The sequence below is a fragment of the Seriola lalandi genome, unplaced genomic scaffold (assembly GCF_002814215.2).
Source record: "Seriola lalandi dorsalis isolate HSWRI2012SDOR001 ecotype SW California unplaced genomic scaffold, Sedor1 jcf7180002054682, whole genome shotgun sequence".
Classification (NCBI taxonomy): domain Eukaryota; kingdom Metazoa; phylum Chordata; class Actinopteri; order Carangiformes; family Carangidae; genus Seriola; species Seriola lalandi.
This window is the reverse complement of record NW_019525235.1, coordinates 127,761-145,478: the sequence shown is the minus strand read 5'-3', so window position 1 is coordinate 145,478 and position 17,718 is coordinate 127,761. Positions and strand designations below refer to the sequence as shown.

The 17,718-nt window shown below is 40.8% G+C and overlaps 2 protein-coding genes across 3 annotated transcripts; both read right to left on the bottom strand.

Moving 5' to 3' along the window:
- Positions 1 to 78: 78 nt before the first annotated feature.
- Positions 79 to 5,777, bottom strand: gnb5a (guanine nucleotide binding protein (G protein), beta 5a). Of its 2 annotated transcripts, XM_023422389.2 has the most exons (11): positions 5,528 to 5,774; positions 4,872 to 5,008; positions 4,685 to 4,726; positions 3,522 to 3,598; positions 3,296 to 3,428; positions 2,806 to 2,949; positions 2,607 to 2,698; positions 2,282 to 2,330; positions 1,780 to 1,876; positions 1,422 to 1,588; positions 79 to 1,320 (listed from the first exon to the last, which is right to left on the bottom strand). In XM_023422389.2, exons 1-11 carry the CDS (start codon positions 5,661 to 5,663, stop codon positions 1,309 to 1,311), a joined length of 1,086 nt encoding a protein of 361 aa, XP_023278157.1. In that variant the 5' UTR covers positions 5,664 to 5,774; the 3' UTR covers positions 79 to 1,308. The 2 variants fall into 2 exon arrangements, with proteins under 2 accessions (XP_023278157.1, XP_087034391.1); XM_087178265.1 differs by lacking the exon at positions 79 to 1,320 and having other exon boundaries at positions 1,416 to 1,588; positions 5,528 to 5,777.
- Positions 5,778 to 5,994: 217 nt separating this feature from the next.
- myo5c (myosin VC) lies at positions 5,995 to 16,918 on the bottom strand. Its single transcript, XM_023422610.2, has 40 exons — positions 16,777 to 16,918; positions 16,285 to 16,395; positions 16,005 to 16,176; positions 15,767 to 15,911; positions 15,530 to 15,686; positions 15,193 to 15,336; positions 15,034 to 15,115; positions 14,755 to 14,862; positions 14,555 to 14,661; positions 14,185 to 14,450; positions 14,006 to 14,087; positions 13,770 to 13,910; positions 13,540 to 13,662; positions 13,315 to 13,398; positions 13,024 to 13,155; positions 12,791 to 12,888; positions 12,587 to 12,673; positions 12,381 to 12,492; positions 12,069 to 12,280; positions 11,803 to 11,968; positions 11,549 to 11,695; positions 11,304 to 11,468; positions 11,089 to 11,182; positions 10,937 to 11,000; positions 10,561 to 10,835; positions 10,399 to 10,462; positions 10,234 to 10,314; positions 9,941 to 10,121; positions 9,742 to 9,835; positions 9,574 to 9,637; positions 9,309 to 9,477; positions 9,135 to 9,219; positions 8,956 to 9,054; positions 8,599 to 8,753; positions 8,195 to 8,284; positions 7,935 to 8,085; positions 7,550 to 7,835; positions 7,293 to 7,467; positions 7,123 to 7,203; positions 5,995 to 7,041 (listed from the first exon to the last, which is right to left on the bottom strand). The coding sequence occupies exons 1-40, from the start codon at positions 16,801 to 16,803 to the stop codon at positions 6,889 to 6,891; spliced, it is 5,229 nt and encodes a 1,742-aa protein (XP_023278378.1). The 5' UTR covers positions 16,804 to 16,918; the 3' UTR covers positions 5,995 to 6,888.
- Positions 16,919 to 17,718: the final 800 nt, after the last annotated feature.

Below are 17,718 nucleotides of genomic sequence, written 5' to 3'. Positions count from 1 at the left end.
TGGTAATAATATTAATTTGGCAACAAAAAACAGAGTAAAACTATAAGATAAGGTAAAGAACAATAATGAAACACATACTTATGATATTCAAAACTCAGTTTATTATGTTTGTAATATTTTGATAAACAGTCCCTTGTATAACTGTACACTAAACTACAATAAAATAATTACAGTAAATATGAAATTACAGCCATTGGACAACTGCATGAAAAGGAGTACAGTATAAGAATTGAAACATGTTTTTTTACTAGATATCAAAATACTAATATATATATATATATATATATAGTATATTAGTATATTATATATTAGTATTTTGATATCTAGTGGGGGACCACGTGTTCAGCGTGTCTGCAGTGACTGAATGTGCACATCAAACAGTGAGTGGCTTCCACAGCTGGAACCAAACAGAGATGAGAGGTAAACCTTAAGCTCACATGGATGGAAAATAAACATCATATATAGTGGGTTTACCTTTAACTGTGCTTTCTTACAATAGAATAATATTGGCAGGTGAGTTGCTGTCAAGAATGGAGAAGATGTAGACTTAAAAATATATGAATTCACTGTCTATTGCCGTCTTTCAAAAACTATAAATCTGTATTTTTGGTCATGATATTTTATGCCAATGCTCATTCATATGTAGTATTATTTTTAATTGTTGGAAACAAACTAATACTGATTCATTTCTACAAGCCAATCTAATCGTTCCCCACTACTATCCATCATTTTCCATTATGAATTTACAGGAGAAGCCACATATGTCCGACCCCCCCCCTCCTTCAGTCTGTGGCATAACTAAGTCTGAGTGAAGCTGAGGCCTTGTTTATAAACCTCACTGCTTCTCCCGCAGATGCATTTTGTTTCTATGTGTCCTATTTTCGTCCACAGACTGAATTCCTCCATTATTTTTTGTGCAAAAAAACAATTAAATAAACAAGTAATGTCCTTAATGTGGCCACATACAATACATCACTTTATTGTGTCACTTCTATCCTAGACTGATGCTAGTCACTACCAATTATATTTTCTGCAGTATATATTTTACATCTTAAGTTGTAACCGTAAGTACTTCTGTGCAATTTTCTTTCAATCATATTGTAATACAAGCGTGCCATTTGGTTTAATTACTGTCTGAAATATGTAAATCTACCCTGGCCATGAGACTGGAGTACATACAATGCTATTAATATGCTCTATGTACAACCAAGACTGAGTCTCTATCTCTGTGATTGTACTCTAGCAAACAGAAACATCGGTGTGTCTTCAGCAGGTCTGTCTACCATTTAATCCTCTATGTCTTCATCCTTAAGCCCAGATCTGGAAATAAAGAAACAGCAGCCGTTACAAGATGTCACAGCAAAGGTCATTTCAGACTGAACAAGCTGTCAGACCAGACGCTGGTAACAGACATCTCATACCCGAAGAGTGTGGTCCCAGGAACCTGTGCAAAAGGCCGTCCCATCGGGAGACACTCGCAGTGTACTGACGCGGTTCTCATGTCCAAACAGAATAGACACCCGTGTTCCTTTGAGGACATCCCAAACGTTTATGGTGTAGTCGTTGTAGCCGCCAAACAGTAGCCGGCCTGTGAAAACAATACACACACACACACACACACACACACACACACACACACACACACACACACACACACCAAAAGCTTTTATGCTTTTAACAGTACGTAAAAGCAATATCTTTAACGTCAGGAGGATCTGAATTGCTATGAACTTGTGTTTGATTCAATTTAATTGTGTGAATTGTGAAAAAGTGTCTTACCACTAAGAGAGAAATCAACACTGGAGACCCCAAATATGATGCTCTCTTTGGAATAGATAGCCACTTCTCTGTCTGCCCGTAAGTCATACAGACGGCACTGTAACAAAGGTCAGTGTTTGAATCTTCAACAGAGCTTTAAATGCGTAGATTACCAATAGCACTTTGTTTAGTAAATAAGAGGAGCCTGTCCAGTGCCAGTTTAAAGGAATAGTGTGACAATTTAGAAAATACTGCTGCTTGCTCTCTTTCTGACAGTTTTCAAGCTTTGGTTTTTATCAGTGAGCTTTAGAGGGGCTGGTAGGTGGATGTTGTTAAATTCAGACAGAGCCAGGCTAAGATAAGACAATCGGCTGCTGGCAGTAGCTTCATAATTACCCTACAGACATGACAGTGGTATTAATTTTCTTATCTGACTCTTTACAAGACAAGGAATAAACATATTTCCCAAAATGTCAAGTTATTCCCTTAAGATCAAACCAGTAAATAATATCTGAATACATACTGTAGCATCATCGGAGCCAGACGCAAATGCATCTCCACTGGGATAGTATCTATTGAAAAAGAAACGGACAACCACAGTTAGGAACAAACTGGTCTCTTAAAGCCCCTATATGTAGACTTTGATTACATGCGACCAAAACATGCACAGAATCAGTTTTCAGCAGGATTTTGTTTTTCTACAATACAAAAACATAGGCCATCAGAATAATATGAAATATGTTATAATCACATATAACAGAGGGCTTTAAAATACCTGCATTTTCCTGACTGTATAATAAATAAACGAACATGCTTATGGACAGAGTCATTTCAAGGCAATTACTTACCGCACACTATTTATGTCTGATTCATGAGTTTCAAAGGATTGAATACACTGTCCTGATCGCATGTCCCACACATTGGCCTTCTTATCACAACCCTGCAATCATATAGAATCATGTAGAACATGACAAAATACTTTAAATAATTCAGTTAAGTTGAAAAAGTAACAAGGAGCAGTGAAGACGGAGGAACACGTGTCCTCACCCCTGAAACAAATGTGTTCCCGGTCTCGGAGGGGGCCAGGTCCAGACAGAGCACGTCTGCTGCGTGTCCATGGAAACTCTGCAACAGCTGCCCACTCTCAACATCCCATAATGCACATGTACCATCCCCGCTGGACGTCAGGATCTTTAACACAAGCATACGATGAGGAGGAAGAATAACGGCTGTTCTGAAGTTCAGTAAAAGTTGATGTGGGCTAAGACACGGCTATAAATGGACCGTCTGAAACATCATGTGACCAGGACGTTGCTGCTGTGAATTATTAACAAAGCAGGGAAGCTCCATTCACTCAAATATGGAAGACAGTGATTTCTGATTAATAATGAGAGAGAAGCAGCAGGAACCTAAACTGATGGTGAAACAGAAGTGTAACATGAAATTGGCAACTACGATTTTTCAAAACATATATTTTATTGTGTTGCTTTTGTGTTTCGTGTGAATATTTATTCATGGTGTATGGGGGCAGTCTCACCTGCATGTCCGAGTTGGTGAAGCTGCAGGCAGACAGGTAGTTCGTGTGCATGGCCACTGACTTCTTCTTTGCAGCCAAGTTCTCATTCTTGTCCAGGGACAGAGGATACACGGAGCATTTGTTGTCCAGGCCCCTGTGACGGAAAACAACCCCAGTTCACCACAAAACAGAAAACCAAATGAAGGACACACCACATCTGGATCATCATCTGTAGTACGACACCCACCCACAGGCTACAGCGCATCCAGAGGGGGCGTAGGCGCAGGCCATCACCCAGGTGCAAGGCATTGTCACAGCGTGCTCCTAATAAACATCAAAAGACAAAGCTGCATGAGCTGCACCAGGACAGAGAGATGAATCAAATTCATCAGGTGTAATTAGAGCAGAGCAGCAAGCTTCAGGCTGTTCGCCGTCAGAGCTGTTACAGTTTGTCCAAAACGATGGGGTGTTTTTAAATCAATTTTTAGACAGTTTTGTGGTCTGCTGATCTTCAGCTCTTTATATTAGCTATTTTTGTTAGCCCCTCCCCTTCCTCCTTAATCATAAAAAGGGGACCTTTTGGGCAGCTTATAGCACAGTGATAGAAATTCTCTGTGATAACAAGAGTTGTCATGGCTACTCCTCCTCGCCATTAGAGCCAATGCATTAGAGTTTCTACATGATATTGGAGAAAGTGAAATTCTCAATTATAAGCTCATTGTTATCGCAACCCTGTATAGGTGAGATAAAAATGACAAACACTACATTTCAGTTTTTATCAACTAATGGTATTGATAACATTTACTTTTGCTTGTGTCTAATTTCTGCTGCATCTTTCATGTTGCATGTTTCAGATTACTAACATCAACATTACATTTGACTATAAATACATTTTTGTTGGTATTGCTGAGGTTATAACTTGGATTTAGATCTCTGGTTCCCAAACCAAAAATAAATCTTAAGGGTCACAAAATGATTGTGTTAAAAAAAAACATTTTTGTTCCAAAAATGTTGTTTATTTTTCTAACTTTGCTCCAGTTTTTACATCTGTCTTGTCACATGCCATAAAATCCTTCAAACACAACAGTCTGAGATGGAAAAATCACTCTGGTGGAGCTGTTTGCAACTTGTGTCCACACTGTAGACATACTAGTTGTTGACCGCTTCATTTTGAGGTGCCAACAAAGTAGGTAACCAGTGATTAGTATCGTATAGTTGAGTATTTTCAGGAGGTTGGTTTGGTGTGAGGGAGCATATCTGAAACACTGGTTTATAAAAAGCCTGTAAGAGGATGTAGTAAGAATGGGTAAAATTTGAAAATGTCTTCGAAGATCTCAGCATTTTGCTAAATTTGTCCTGATGATTTTTATTTTGTAATAAAATACCTGCCTACTGAAGAAAAGCAGTTACCTTGTTGGTGGTGAAAGCATCCCATACAATCACTTTTCCATCCTGCAAAGAGATTAGAACAAGTGCAATGTAAAAAAACCAAAACAAAAACCCATACACTGTAGATTATAATTACAAACACACACTACAGTGAGCTGCGAGGTGGAGAATCAGCTCTAGAAACATAAAGCTCAGCTGGGTTTGTGACCTGTGAGGAGCTGACGATCCTCCTCTTGTCCTTGCACCAGTCCATACACAGAACTTTGTTGCCATGTCCCTTCAGAGTTCTTCGGGTTTTCATGACAAACTGACCCAGTCCCTCCACCTTCTCTGCCACCTGATGCACTGTACACACACACACACACACACACACAGACACCCAGACAATGTACATTACATTAAAGCTTCTGTATACACTCTAGATGAATATTGCTGGCAGCAATAAGGATTAAACTACAGTAGGCCTATACTGTAGAGGAATTATAATCTGTCTTGTTCTGAAAAATACATGCATTACAGATTACCTGTTTCTAGTTTTTCACGTTTTTATCCATCATCTCTACTATTTGCATATTGCTGAGACATGATTGGACAAAACCACCACATAGAGGAAATTCGGATGGAAGCAGTGGACTGTAAAATCGGGAGGCAAACAAACATCCTGTCAAATCTGGGGTAACGTGAGGCCAGATCAGATCAACAATCACTTTCCACAAATTCACATATCCCCGTGAAAATGGCGATATTTGACCCTCTCACACAAATACAAACGGGTATATTTTTTGGCACATTTGATGTTATTTGTCCCGTCACTGTGTAAACGCAGGGGTGAATCAAGGCCTCTCCATTTTCAGCAGCACTCACGCTCGACATCGTGCAGCTTCGCTCTTTCCTCCTCCAGCTTCGTCTTCAGCGTCTCCGATTCCGTTTTGAGATGGGCCAGAGTCTCATTCAGCTGTACCTCCTGTGTCGCCATTTCAGGGATTAGAGGGGATCTCATATATTTCCTTTGTGCAGGCAGCGGTCGGCAGCGAAAGGGCTTAAAGCAGAGCTAACAGCTGATGCTGCTGTCATGACGTCAGAGGGAGAAGATGCTCCTCCAGTTTCCAGGGAGGAGGGAGGAGGGAGGATGGAGGAGGGAGGATGGAGGAGGGAGGATGGAGGAGGGAGGAGGAGGGAGGGGGCTCGTGTATCCTGGTGATGCTGCCGCTCCACACGGGCTGCATCCTCACTACTCCGCAGCTAAATAATGCATTTTCATACATAGAAAACACAACACTGTTCCTCCATCTGCACTGTAAAACTGTAGCAGACAGATATGGAACCTGGCATTTGGACATTTTACAGTTTATTTCAGTGGATTCAACCATGAAGCAAACATGTTCGCACATTCAATATCTGTTACAAGTGAGTGAGTGGATAATTAAAAAATACTGCAGTTCAATTGATTACACTTTCACATTTTAACAGGGCCAGAGCTACAAATGGGGACAGTGAGGTTTTGTTCCCAGTATTCTTTCTGGGGATTTAGTGGCTTTAGGAAGCTGGGGAAATTTTACATTCGACACTGAAAAATGATGCATATAGTGGGTATTTACCTGCCCTATCACAGTGTGTCTTACTGGCAACAAAATAAAAAATTAAATGTTCACTGTTTCCCAAACCAGAACCTTATTCCCAGCAGCATAAATGAGGCTTTGAGCATTTAAACCTTGATTATTGTTAATAAAATGTAGGGCAATTATTATCATTATGGATTAAACTGAGTCCAAACTGATGTCTTCAGATGTCTTCTTTCATCTGACCAATACCCAAAAATCCAAAGACCAAAAGAAGATTCAATTTACTATCATGTAAAAAAAATGGAAAATGACTGAAACAAACAATCAGTTATCAGAATAATTGTCAGTAAATTTTCTATCTGACCACCTAATCGATTAATTGACTATTCCTTGCAGCTCTAATAAAGTTGGCAAAAATAATTAAAAGAATAAACTGTTAAAAAACTTGGTCAAATTTTTGTGACAAGGTCGAGGGGGTGCAGTTGGGAGACATGACCTCAGTCTTTTCGTCTTATATCCTGGCTACAGCCCTATACATTTTAAATATGCTGTGTACACAGTTTATTAAAGGTGTTTATATATTTATAGATACAATAACATGCAGCCATAGGCTACTGGACTATGACTCAGTCAAGTGGAGTGAAAGGTCAAAGGTTGGCTGTGTCAGATCCTGGTCAGAAAGCCCAGATGAAGACTGCTCGGGACCTGCAGCAGCTCCAGAGCCTGTGAGGACGGGCAGAAAGGAAACGTGACCTGGAAACGATAATCTGTGTCCAGCATCAGCTGCGTGGACCCTTCACGATCTTGTAGTGATGACTGAAAACAAGAGCAGGGCACGTTTAGTGAAGTGCAAGAAAGTCATTGCATTAAAACGTGAAAATTAACAACAGAGCTCACCTGAACTTTGCGGACAAATGATGACGTCACCCTTTTCTCAAAATCATCAATGGGTGTGTATGAATTCAAAATCTTGACAATCTACAAATACAAAGAGTTTTGTTTTACTTGACTGTGATGCTGGAGTTTTTAATATTAAAACGTGTGTGATATGTCACTGAATAAAGTACCTGAACGGGGCTGAGTTCAGTGCATGTTTCAGTGATCTCCTTGGCGTCATCATCTGTGGATTTGTTGACTTGCAGCAGCCAAGCAGCCTGAGACAACGGCCTCAGAGTATCGATAGCATTAGAGCTTTGTAGTTCCTTCTCTTTCAGCCACTCCTCCAGGTAACTGATGTTACACCTAAAGGACCAAAGAAGCTATGAAGCTGAACTTTGAACAGTTTTTTGTCTTTTATTCCAATATAACAAAAGTGAACTCAGACCTGATTTGCATTCCCTTCCTGCAGGAGCACATATCTTTGCGGAGCATGATGTTGTTGAGGGTGGACGCACCCACCAGGAAGAACAGTTGTTTGACAGCCTGTTTGATGAGGCCCTGCTCCATGCCATGCTGGGTCATGGTGGAGTGAAAGACACTGAGCTGCTGAATAATGGAGGAGATGGTGTAAGTCTCTAAGTCATCATAGATGCTGTTGGAACGCTTCCTGAAGCCCGTCGGCTTCATGCTAGAAATCCCCTGCAAACTCTCGTGCTCCAACATACCGGGTACTGTAGGTCAAGACAGTAAAAAAAGCATATTTTAAGGTACTTACAAAGGTTAACCACTGTCAAAATCTGCCTGTGACAATAATAGACTGTGGAAAATACCGATCGCAGGAGTCAGGGCCTTTTCCATGACTGTGATAAACTGATGGTAGATGTGGATGGCCAGGTCGCTGAGGATCTGTCTGTGTTCTGACAAATCAAAATTCTGCAAGCAATTCTTTTTCTGGCGGGGAGTATTTTGTTTCATGAACTCCTTTTGTGAGCAGACAGAAAAACAAAAGAATGTCAAAAGGTGCCTGTTACTGCACATGAGAGACTAAAACCATTACAGTGCAACCAAGTTAAATACAGCAAATCCATACCTCCTCCCCGCTGTACTGCTTCAGACAGTTGAGCAGCTGATACATGTTTGAGAGCCAGAAGGACAGCAACTCAAAGTCTTTGTGGTGACTCTGGAACACAAAAATGGCAGCTGTGTTTTGTCTTCATTTATTTTCAGAAACTCAGTTATATCATTTTTGTCATTCTTTAGAGATTTGACGTTTTATTTCATCTTTGCACTTCTGAAATTTGACTTCTCTTCCTGCCTTTTATCCTTCTCATATCAACAATCTCTCAAAAGCAAATAACAACAGCAATCTAAACTGCTGTCAAATTACTACATAATCTTAGATATGGTCATGAGTAATATTTATATTAATATTTACTCTTCATTCAGCAGATCTACAGTGCAGATAAAGGCTAATAGACTTATAATCAATCTCACCATGATGACTTTCTTGACAGCACCAATGATTGCGTTCATAAGAGACTTGAGTTTGGCTTCATCGTTCAGGTAGTCAGCGTGGCGGATACACATGAAGAGGATGTACGCTGGCAGACCCGGGATCATGTTGACCACCACACCCTTGGGCTTCAGTTCTGTGGACAGATTGTGACATGTTTGAAGGAGGATATGTATTCAATTATTCATTTCTGTTCTTATTATATCTGTCTGCTTATTGCTGCTCACACTGTCAGAGGATCCAGTCTATACCAGCACTGGGAGAGACGCGGACAAACAGAATTCGCACTCACAAAATGAATATGAGCATATTATATAAATAGCACAAAGGAAAAATACCCAGAATGATGTTTTGAACGAGCCTGGGTTCGTCCTCTCTCTTGTACTCCAACATGCCGAGGTAGTCTTTAGGAATAGCAGGCGCAGACGTTTGCTTGGCTGTGTGAGAAACAATGACGTGATTAACGTGGAGAAGTCAGATTTATTAGACAATCGACACCTACAAGCCACAAATGTACCTTTCTGTGATGTCTCAAGGCTCTTTATATGATTCTGGAGTTTCTTTATTAATCTGTCTTTCTGGTCGAGCTGCTCTTCAAAGTCCTAGAAGAAAAAGAAAAATCTTTTACTGTAAGACAAGACATGCAATCAAACTCATACTGTGACCCTCCACCTTTTATATCTACGCATACCATGTTCTCAGCAGTTAACCGTGACGTCTCCTGTCTCATTTTGCTCTTGGCTTCGTTCTGCATCAGATGCTGTCTCTTCAAGTGATCATTCTCCTCTTCCAGATCCTCTACTTGGCCTTGAAGCTCCCTCTTCACCTCCTCCAGCTCTTCAGCTTTCTCCTCAAAGTGCCTGTAAAGCAGCAATAATCAGGCGGCCTCAGAAATGAGCATCCCATCTTTAATCAAGAAACAGAGAAGAATCAAGAAACCAATCTGAGTATGTGACCTGCGTTGTGAGCTCTCCTCTTCAATTTTCTTTTGAAGGATGTTGGTGATTTCCTCTGTTTTTTCTTTTAGATGGAAAACAAAAATAACAGATAACAAAAGAATAAGTAAAATACTAATCTGAGAAAAAAGTCTTAAAAATTCTTGGTTAAAAAATACTCAGATCTACCTGCGAGCTCTTGGTTCTGCTCCTCTACGTGGAGCTCCAGCTCTTGTTTTTGTCTCTGCAACTCTGAAACCTGAAGTTTCAGCTCTGGTATAACCTGTGGATCACATCAAATAAAGGACAGCACAATCACGTTGAGTTCTGCACCTCATATATCCTAAGAAATGAAATATGGGAGTCAATCAATCATCCAATGACCCACTGAATTCTCACTGCTGAGCCTGGACACTTCTTGGCGAATATCCTCGTTGACACTACTTTTCTCCTGGAACAGGTTTTGGAGCTTGCTGTTCTCATTTTTAAGGTGGTCCACTTTCAATTGCAAGCCCTCCAGTTGGGTCTCATACCGTTCCTTCTGCTCCCTCTGGTGGTTTTCCAGTATTCTGCCATCAAAGGTGGAACCATGTTTAACAGGGTCGAGTGTTTGCAGATTTGTCACACAGATACAACACATAATACAGCTGGTATAAGTGGAAGGACTGCAATGGTACAGACCTGGTAGCTTTGTGCAGGCCTTCAAAGGCTGCCACAAAATCTTCAACGTCATAAATCTTCTCAGAGTCATCTGGAGTTAGCCTTCAGAGAAACAATGTGCGAGATTAAATTTCTAAATGAGCCGTAGAATAACTACATGAGAGAAACAAAAAGTATTTGGATTACCCTAAAAGAACCTCCTCTTCAACAACACCACCCAGAAGTTGTCTTGTAATCTCGTTCATTTTAGCTGCAGAAAAAATATTCAGGGATCACTTCACTTCTGTACTAACATGAGATCGTATCATATTTCTAAATAGGGTTCACTAAGTATGGAAAAGTCTGTACCTCTTGCTTGTTCCGACTGTTGCTTCATCTTTCGGTCCATGTTATTCCTCTGATTCTGCAGGCTGTTCAGGTCTTTGCGGAGCTCAGGAATGGCCTTGACGTGCTTGGAGAGTTGGATGACTTGTTCCTGCAGGTCAGAGTTCACCTGGCCCCCCTCCTCTATCTTTCTGTGCAGACTGACTCTCTCCTCTTTCAGTCTCTTAATCTCCTCTTTCAGAGCCTGCACCTCCTTCTCATGGTCCTGTCTCTGGATCTCAGTGCTGTTCTCTGCAATTCTGCCAAGTATACTCTCATCAACAAACTGAATAACCGAACAAGCTAAAATTTACATTGGTAAAAAAAAAACAAAACAAGATTGCACATTTTTATCACTTACTTTCTAAGCCTCGCTTCATTTTCTTTTTCATCCAGAAGATTCCTTTTTATTTGATCAAAACTCTCTGCAAGTGTTTAAAACCGGTCATAAAAAATGATTACAAGTTGTACTGTAAAATAAGAATCAACCCAAACGATCTTTAAACCTCTTACCTTTGGCCTCTTTGGCGGAAGCTTCAAACTTTTTCTCCAAGTTCTGCTTTTCAAGGGTTAGTACTTCTCTCTCCTTTTGAATCTGTGCAATAGTCTAGAGCAAGAATAAAAACATGTTTTTTGAAGGGCTCATAACATCTAATTCATCAGAAAACAAAAAGATGCAAAGACACGAACAACTGTAATAAATGTTTAGCATGGACTTCATGACTGACCAGAGTAGCATCTTCTTTCACTTTCTTCTCTCTTGCTTCCAGAGTTGCCTTCTGGCTGGTTGATTTTTCCAGCTGTGCCTCTAGACCCTGAAGTCTGTCCACAGTTTGTGAGTGGCTGTTGGCCAAGCTGGTCAGTCTTTCTACCAACCCGCGGTTCTCTTTGCTCTGTGAGGTTACAGGAATTGGTATACAGTATATCTTCTACATAAAAGCCACAGCTAATACAACTTTAGAAGCATCTTTACCTGCTCCTCTATCTTCTTTCTGAGCTGCTGCACTCTGAACGAAAGCTGGACATTAAGCACCAGCCGACGAATGGTTTGAAATCGCCGTCGAGCCAGCCATGCTCTGGCATACTTCTGGAGAACTACGGCTTTGTGCTCTTCCATCATCTGACAGGTAACGGAGGGATTGGCAGGACATAAATTTCACGTGAGGACATTTTGTATTTTCACCATACTAAATGACAGAAATGATTCATTAATGATCAGTTACTCACCTTCTTGTAGCGTTTGCGGGCTACCCAACCACGTGCGAAGGCCTGGATGGTGACAGACGCCAGACGGACAACCTGGTAGACCTGTCTCATGCGGTAACCTCTCCAGTGTCTCTGGATCACCAGTGCTGCCCAGCCCTGCTTCAGCATCGCAGCGCTCACTGTTTTACTGGAGGTTTACAAAGAAAACAAAGCAGGTACAATGTCAAAATCCTAGTTGATACAACAGGGGATGCGAAACGACAACATTGTTATTAAATGTTTCCAACCGGATTGTCCTCTTTCCGCGGATGTACTGTTGGAGGATGATGGCTGCCTCTCTAACGCGCAGGTACTTCCTCCTCTGGCTCCACCCGCGGATGTGTTTCTGGATGGTTACGCAGGCTCCTCGAAGTCGGTCCAGACGCAGCTTCTCTAGATAAGCTACCTGACCGGCTCGAAAGAAGATCTTTGTCCGACCAAACTTGTACTGGTTGGGGTCCTGGAGATCAAGCCGTGAGGCCAGAGTGATACACAAACATGTAGTGCGAAATAATGCATGTCAACGCTGTATTTAAAGGCAGAGTTTAAAGAGAGTTTACCTGAATCAACCTCTGCAGCACATTCTTGCAGGTCTGTTTCTTGTCAGCGAGGTCCGCCTCCTGATGTGACATTAGGATACTGTATCTGCTGTAAAACTCAATGTATGTCCACCTGAGAACGAAAAGCATGTCTGCCATTACAACACAGCCAGAAAGATATGTGAATATTGTAATTTGGCTAATAGAGTCACATAGTAGAGAATCACCTGGACGGATAGCTCTGTGCACTGATACGAATAGTTTCAAGGACTCCGCAGGCTCGCAGCTGCTGCACCACCCTCCTGGAGTCATATCTTAAAATACAAACAAACACGAACTTAAACCAAAGACACAAAAATATGCAAATGATTCAGCGAATCAATCAAACAAACGGAGTGTATCATTTTAATCATAGCTTCATTAGTACTCACTCAAATGGGAATTTTTCATCGTTCGGCTTAATGCAGCGCACATAGTGTGGGGTGGTAGCATTCAGTGTTTCCATCAGTAAGGAGAGGGAGCTGCGAAACTACATTTGTCAACAAAGTTCATTAGAAAGAATAAATACAAAATGCAAACAGAGTTGTATCCTACACACACCTTCAAATACAGGGTTGGAGCGTCAATAATCTCCAGCGAGCAGTGACTGAGTAAACATGTTCACCTTATCTCCCACAGAGGTTCTCAGCTGTTTATTGGCTGGTTTCACCCCAGGCCTGGCCGGCCTCACTTTGACGCCTTTACAGGTCACAGTGTTTTGCTCCTCCTCTTGGAAAAAGTTGGCCAGAAAAGGAAGCTGATAATAGTTGCAGTCAGGAGAAAAATGTTAAAATGAGAAAAACAATGGCGCATGGAACATGTTATTTATTATTATACAGAAACTCTGATTAGTTTTTGTGACAAAAATGTTGTATTGAAAGACTAAAAGCCAAAATAAAATTGGGCCTTTAATTACCTTACTGACTCTCATAATGTCCACTAGTTCTTCATAGAGAGTGTCTCTGTTCTTTTCAAGAAAACCTCTGCACTGATACTCCACCTGTTAAGGGAAATAGGATGGCATAGTTTAATAAAGACATCTGCTCGGGATCCAAAAGCATTAATTGTTAATAACAATAGGAGTCATTTTTGTGCTCCATTATGCAGGTAATGGGTTTTCTCAAGGGTCATCAGACTCCACCTTGTCTGCAAAGTGTTGTATCACAAAAGCCTCATTTGATAACCTGGGCTTCTCAAACAGAGGACTGGAGTCGAGGTAGTTGTACAGCTTTTGCAGCCAGCTTTTGTCAGAGCCCTGAGGAAACTGTAGAGGGAAACACGCATAGGAGGGACACAGATGTTGAAAACACAGTCAAGTAAAAATAAATTTACAGAACTGAAAAAATTCAAGTCATTTGCATTCAATCTTACCAAGCATTCTTCATCCAGCAAGTCAAGGATGCCCATCTTTGCTTCAATCAGGTCAATGACTGGCTGGTTGTCATAGAAATCTATGAGCGTCCATGGGATGTCCTCTTTCATGTACTCCTCTTGCTCCAGCTTGAACACATGCTGAAAATAAGAGAAACATAAACATAATCCTCAGAGCTGATGAAGAGGTGCGTGCATGGGGTTTTGCATTGATTTTGGTTGATGACGCTGCATACCAAGTTAAACTGCTGCTGAAGCTTTTCATTTGCATAGTTGATACAAAACTGTTCAAAGCTGTTGATGTCAAATGTTTCAAAGCTGAGGACACAGAACATCAAATTTATGTCAAAAACAGCATCAAAAGAGACATGAATATATAAAAAAGCTGAAGACATATGTGTTGTTTCTGCATTACCCATAAATGTCCAGGACACCTATGAAAGCATGTTGCTTTCCTGGGACCTTTAGTGCCGTATTTATCCTGTTAATGATACAGTCAAAGAGATGGGCATAGATCTGCTTGGCTAGGGCATCTCTGGCATTTACTGCCCGCTCTTTGGGCATCGGCTTCATCACCGTCTCAGCCACCAGAACGATCCTCCGATGGCACAGCCAACGCACCAACCCCTCTGCGCTCACACCCAGCAGCTCACAGATGATCGCCAGGTGCGGATCACTGGGCTGGAAGACATAAAAACGTAGTTTCATATTTAACCTGGTTAATGTTTGAAGTTCTAATCTTGCACACAAAAAAGCTATTTAACGCTTGGGGAGTTATAACTCACACTAACTGATGATTTGTCCTCTCCTGAGTTTCTGACCTCCACATTCCCCAAATGCAGAATAGCTGCCAAAACTCTGAACACATCCGCCTGAAAATCCTCCTTCAACCCTGGAGGCGCAGAGAGAGAGAGAGGGAGGTAAAGATAACATAAGAAGTCACATTAAAAGCAAGTTCCCACCTGACATCTGAAGCACTTCTTACCCAGCAGCGAGAAGGTCCGGCGAGTCTCTTCCATGTCTTTCTTGTCATCTACACCTTCAATAGTGATGTCCCCACCCATGCGGGTATACTGGAAGTTTTCTGCACTCACTGCAGGTAAAAGGAATAAATTGTAAAGCACACTTACAATAAACTAACCCCACATGTACTCCCACGTGTACAAGACCTAGACGTCCGTGAATCAGATTACTCATCACAGCAATAAAACAGTAAAAGCTCAATCTCAAACATGCAGTACAAACCCAAAGTCCTGACACTCACACAGTCTTAGGCTCTTGAACTCTGGCAGGTGAGCACAGGAGCACAACTGGTAGAAAATGTGATAGTTCCGCTCGTTGTCTGCCTGAATAAAACAGAAAATCATTATTTTGGATCAGATATGAGCAAAGTAACAATCAGCAACATCATCATCACACCTACCTGAAAAACTACCCTGGATTTCTCTAAGAGGTAGGTCCTCATGTTTGCTCCGATGATCCGGTACCTCCTGTCAAAGCTGATTTCCGTGTATTTCCCAAATCGGCTGCTGTTGTCATTCCTGGTGGTCTTTGCATTTCCTATTGCCTGAGACAAAACCAAGCCCTTTAAATCTCTACTCCAATTATCAGAAACATATTATTAACTAGCTTATTTTAACAATGGGCTCTTAAAAATGGAAGCTTATTAGTTTAACATTGTCACAGTGCTGAGACATTGCCAGTTTAACGTAAACAACAGCTATGTGTGGCCTTGTGAATTGACTCCAGTAAAACCCTACCTCTGTTATTGGATTGGATGCCAGGACTTTGTCTTCAACTCGAGTCTTGCTGCCAGATTTGCTTACAACAGCAAAGTACCTCATAGCATATCGAGCAGACACTGTTTTACCAGCTCCAGATTCACCACTGACGATAATAGACTGGTTCTTGTGGTTTCTGAGAAAGAAAAATGTGTAATACACTGATATAACCACGCTGTATATTCTTTATCTTTATGTGACTGGGGTTTTATTTACCTGGCCATCTGTTTGTAAGCCTCCTCTGCCACTGCAAATATATGAGGGTCCATGTCTCCCATGTTCTGGCCTGAGTAGGCATGAATGATTGCATCTCCATAGATCGGGAGCTGTTTGTAGGGATTTACAGCCACCAGTATAATACCTGAAAATGAGTAAACAACACAGGTTGAGCCAAAAGCACAAACTGCCAACAGCCTACATCTCAGTGCTTGGATTATGCTCAGTGAAACTGTACCACAGTAGGTATAGATGATTCTGGACTCCACAAATCGCACTTTGAGGTTGTGCAGAACAGCAGGTTCATGGAGGTAGCTGAGAGCAGTGAGGTCATTCTCCCCAACCAAGATGTCTGGGTTGCGAAGAGGGGGGAGTTGTGGTTTTGATGGGTCAACAGGGTAGTAGTGCTCCTTTCACAATGACAGGTTATGTAAAACAGTCAAGTCAGCTGTTGTTTCTCACCATCATAAACTCACTGCAGGTGCATGTGATGGCTTGATTAGTCACATTTTACTTACTGTGCCGTCTTCAAGAAGCAATTCAAGAACATTATCTCCAAAATGAAAATCTCTCATAATCTCTGCTGATTTCCACACATGTTCTGCATCTGGAATCCACACCCTGTTGTACTAATAGAGAAGATTTCAAGGGTAACAGGTTAACAAATAATCAATACTTTACCAAAGAAATGATTACAACATCATTTAACACTAAATGTAAGGAACTGGTTATGTAAACATGAACTAGGTAAACTATGATGAGGATCTTCTTTTCTAAGTTATAATGGTTTGTATCTTAATCTATGTTATTAAATTACAAAGCCTTACATAACAAAAGTTAAATAAAAACAAACAGCTGAGCATTTAGACTTTAAATTCCTTGGAAGACAGGTTCCTTTACATCCCAGCACCTTGCCAACGCACTGACAAAGTTTCCATATGTCTCTGTAAGTAAGTAAGTAAATAAGAAAGTATTCGGTCTATAGTAATAACAGCAGGAGCTTTTCTTACCTCGGTGTACAGTTCCAACAAAGCCATGTTTATGCATTATTCTTGTAACCTTTCTTCTTTGTATTTGTTTATCAACTGTTCTATCACTGTATCTACCAGGTTACCATTGAATTTCCTCCTCTCCCTCACAACTATGCCAGACTCACCAGAGTCAAGTTACACAAAAGTACATCACTTTTCCGGTCGTAATTTTCAAAATAATACTCAGTGACTTCATTGAAATTCTTTCTTTAAAAAAACATTTATTCGTTTAATATTTCACGACGTACAATATTATTCAAATGTTATCACTTTTATGCTCTGCCCCAAATTCAGTTTCTCCATTTGTTTTGTGCCTAAAATGTATTCATGTGTATTGCTTTTATGTATTTACTTTATTGCTGTTTGCTGGTACCATTATTAAAACTGTTCAGTAGGGCACGAGGTGCCTAGATATATAAAACGTCACAAAAGGGGATGATACTTAAACAATTAAATTTTTTTTTCACAAATTTATTTTCTCTACTCTTTGCTCTTTTTTTCCTTTTGAAAAACACAAACATATCATCAGAGGGAAAAATCACTAAGGCCATAAACTGTGATGTAGGGTCAAGAAGACATTTCTTCTTTTTATGCGCTCATGAGCTAAAAGGTTGAACTGTGGAGAATCATTTTATCTGAAAGAACCAAACCAGAAGCTTTTACTCTGAAAGCCTCATCACTCATATCCTAGGTTTGTCACGTCTTTTCCTGTATAAGCCATACAGTGCTTGTCGCTCACCTGCTACCGACTTTGACTAAATGACCCCACCCTCCCGTCTTGTGACAATGGCTCGACAGAGTGGGTGTGTTCGTTTGATCAAGGATTCTGACAACAAAAGAAACCGGATTCAGATCTCAGCCAGCTCACCATGTGTGAACACATTCCAGCGACTGACTTACCACAAGTAGTTAAACAAAAAT

What these genes read in the sequence shown, in the direction of transcription:
- myo5c (XM_023422610.2), bottom strand. Translation starts at nt 16,803, where the DNA reads ATGGCTTTGTTGGAACTGTACACCGAG. An exon ending in CGCGGAAAGAGGACAATCCG is followed by an intron (nt 11,969 to 12,068) that starts GTTGGAAACATT and finishes GTAAACCTCCAG; the next exon opens with TAAAACAGTGAGCGCTGCGA. An exon ending in GGCTCAGCAGTGAGAATTCA is followed by an intron (nt 9,836 to 9,940) that starts GTGGGTCATTGG and finishes TGTGATCCACAG; the next exon opens with GTTATACCAGAGCTGAAACT.
- gnb5a (XM_023422389.2), bottom strand. Translation starts at nt 5,663, where the DNA reads ATGAGATCCCCTCTAATCCCTGAAATGGCGACACAGGAGGTACAGCTG. An exon ending in TCACCAACTCGGACATGCAG is followed by an intron (nt 2,950 to 3,295) that starts GTGAGACTGCCC and finishes CTTGTGTTAAAG; the next exon opens with ATCCTGACGTCCAGCGGGGA. An exon ending in GGAACACATTTGTTTCAGGG is followed by an intron (nt 2,699 to 2,805) that starts GTGAGGACACGT and finishes ATATGATTGCAG; the next exon opens with GGTTGTGATAAGAAGGCCAA.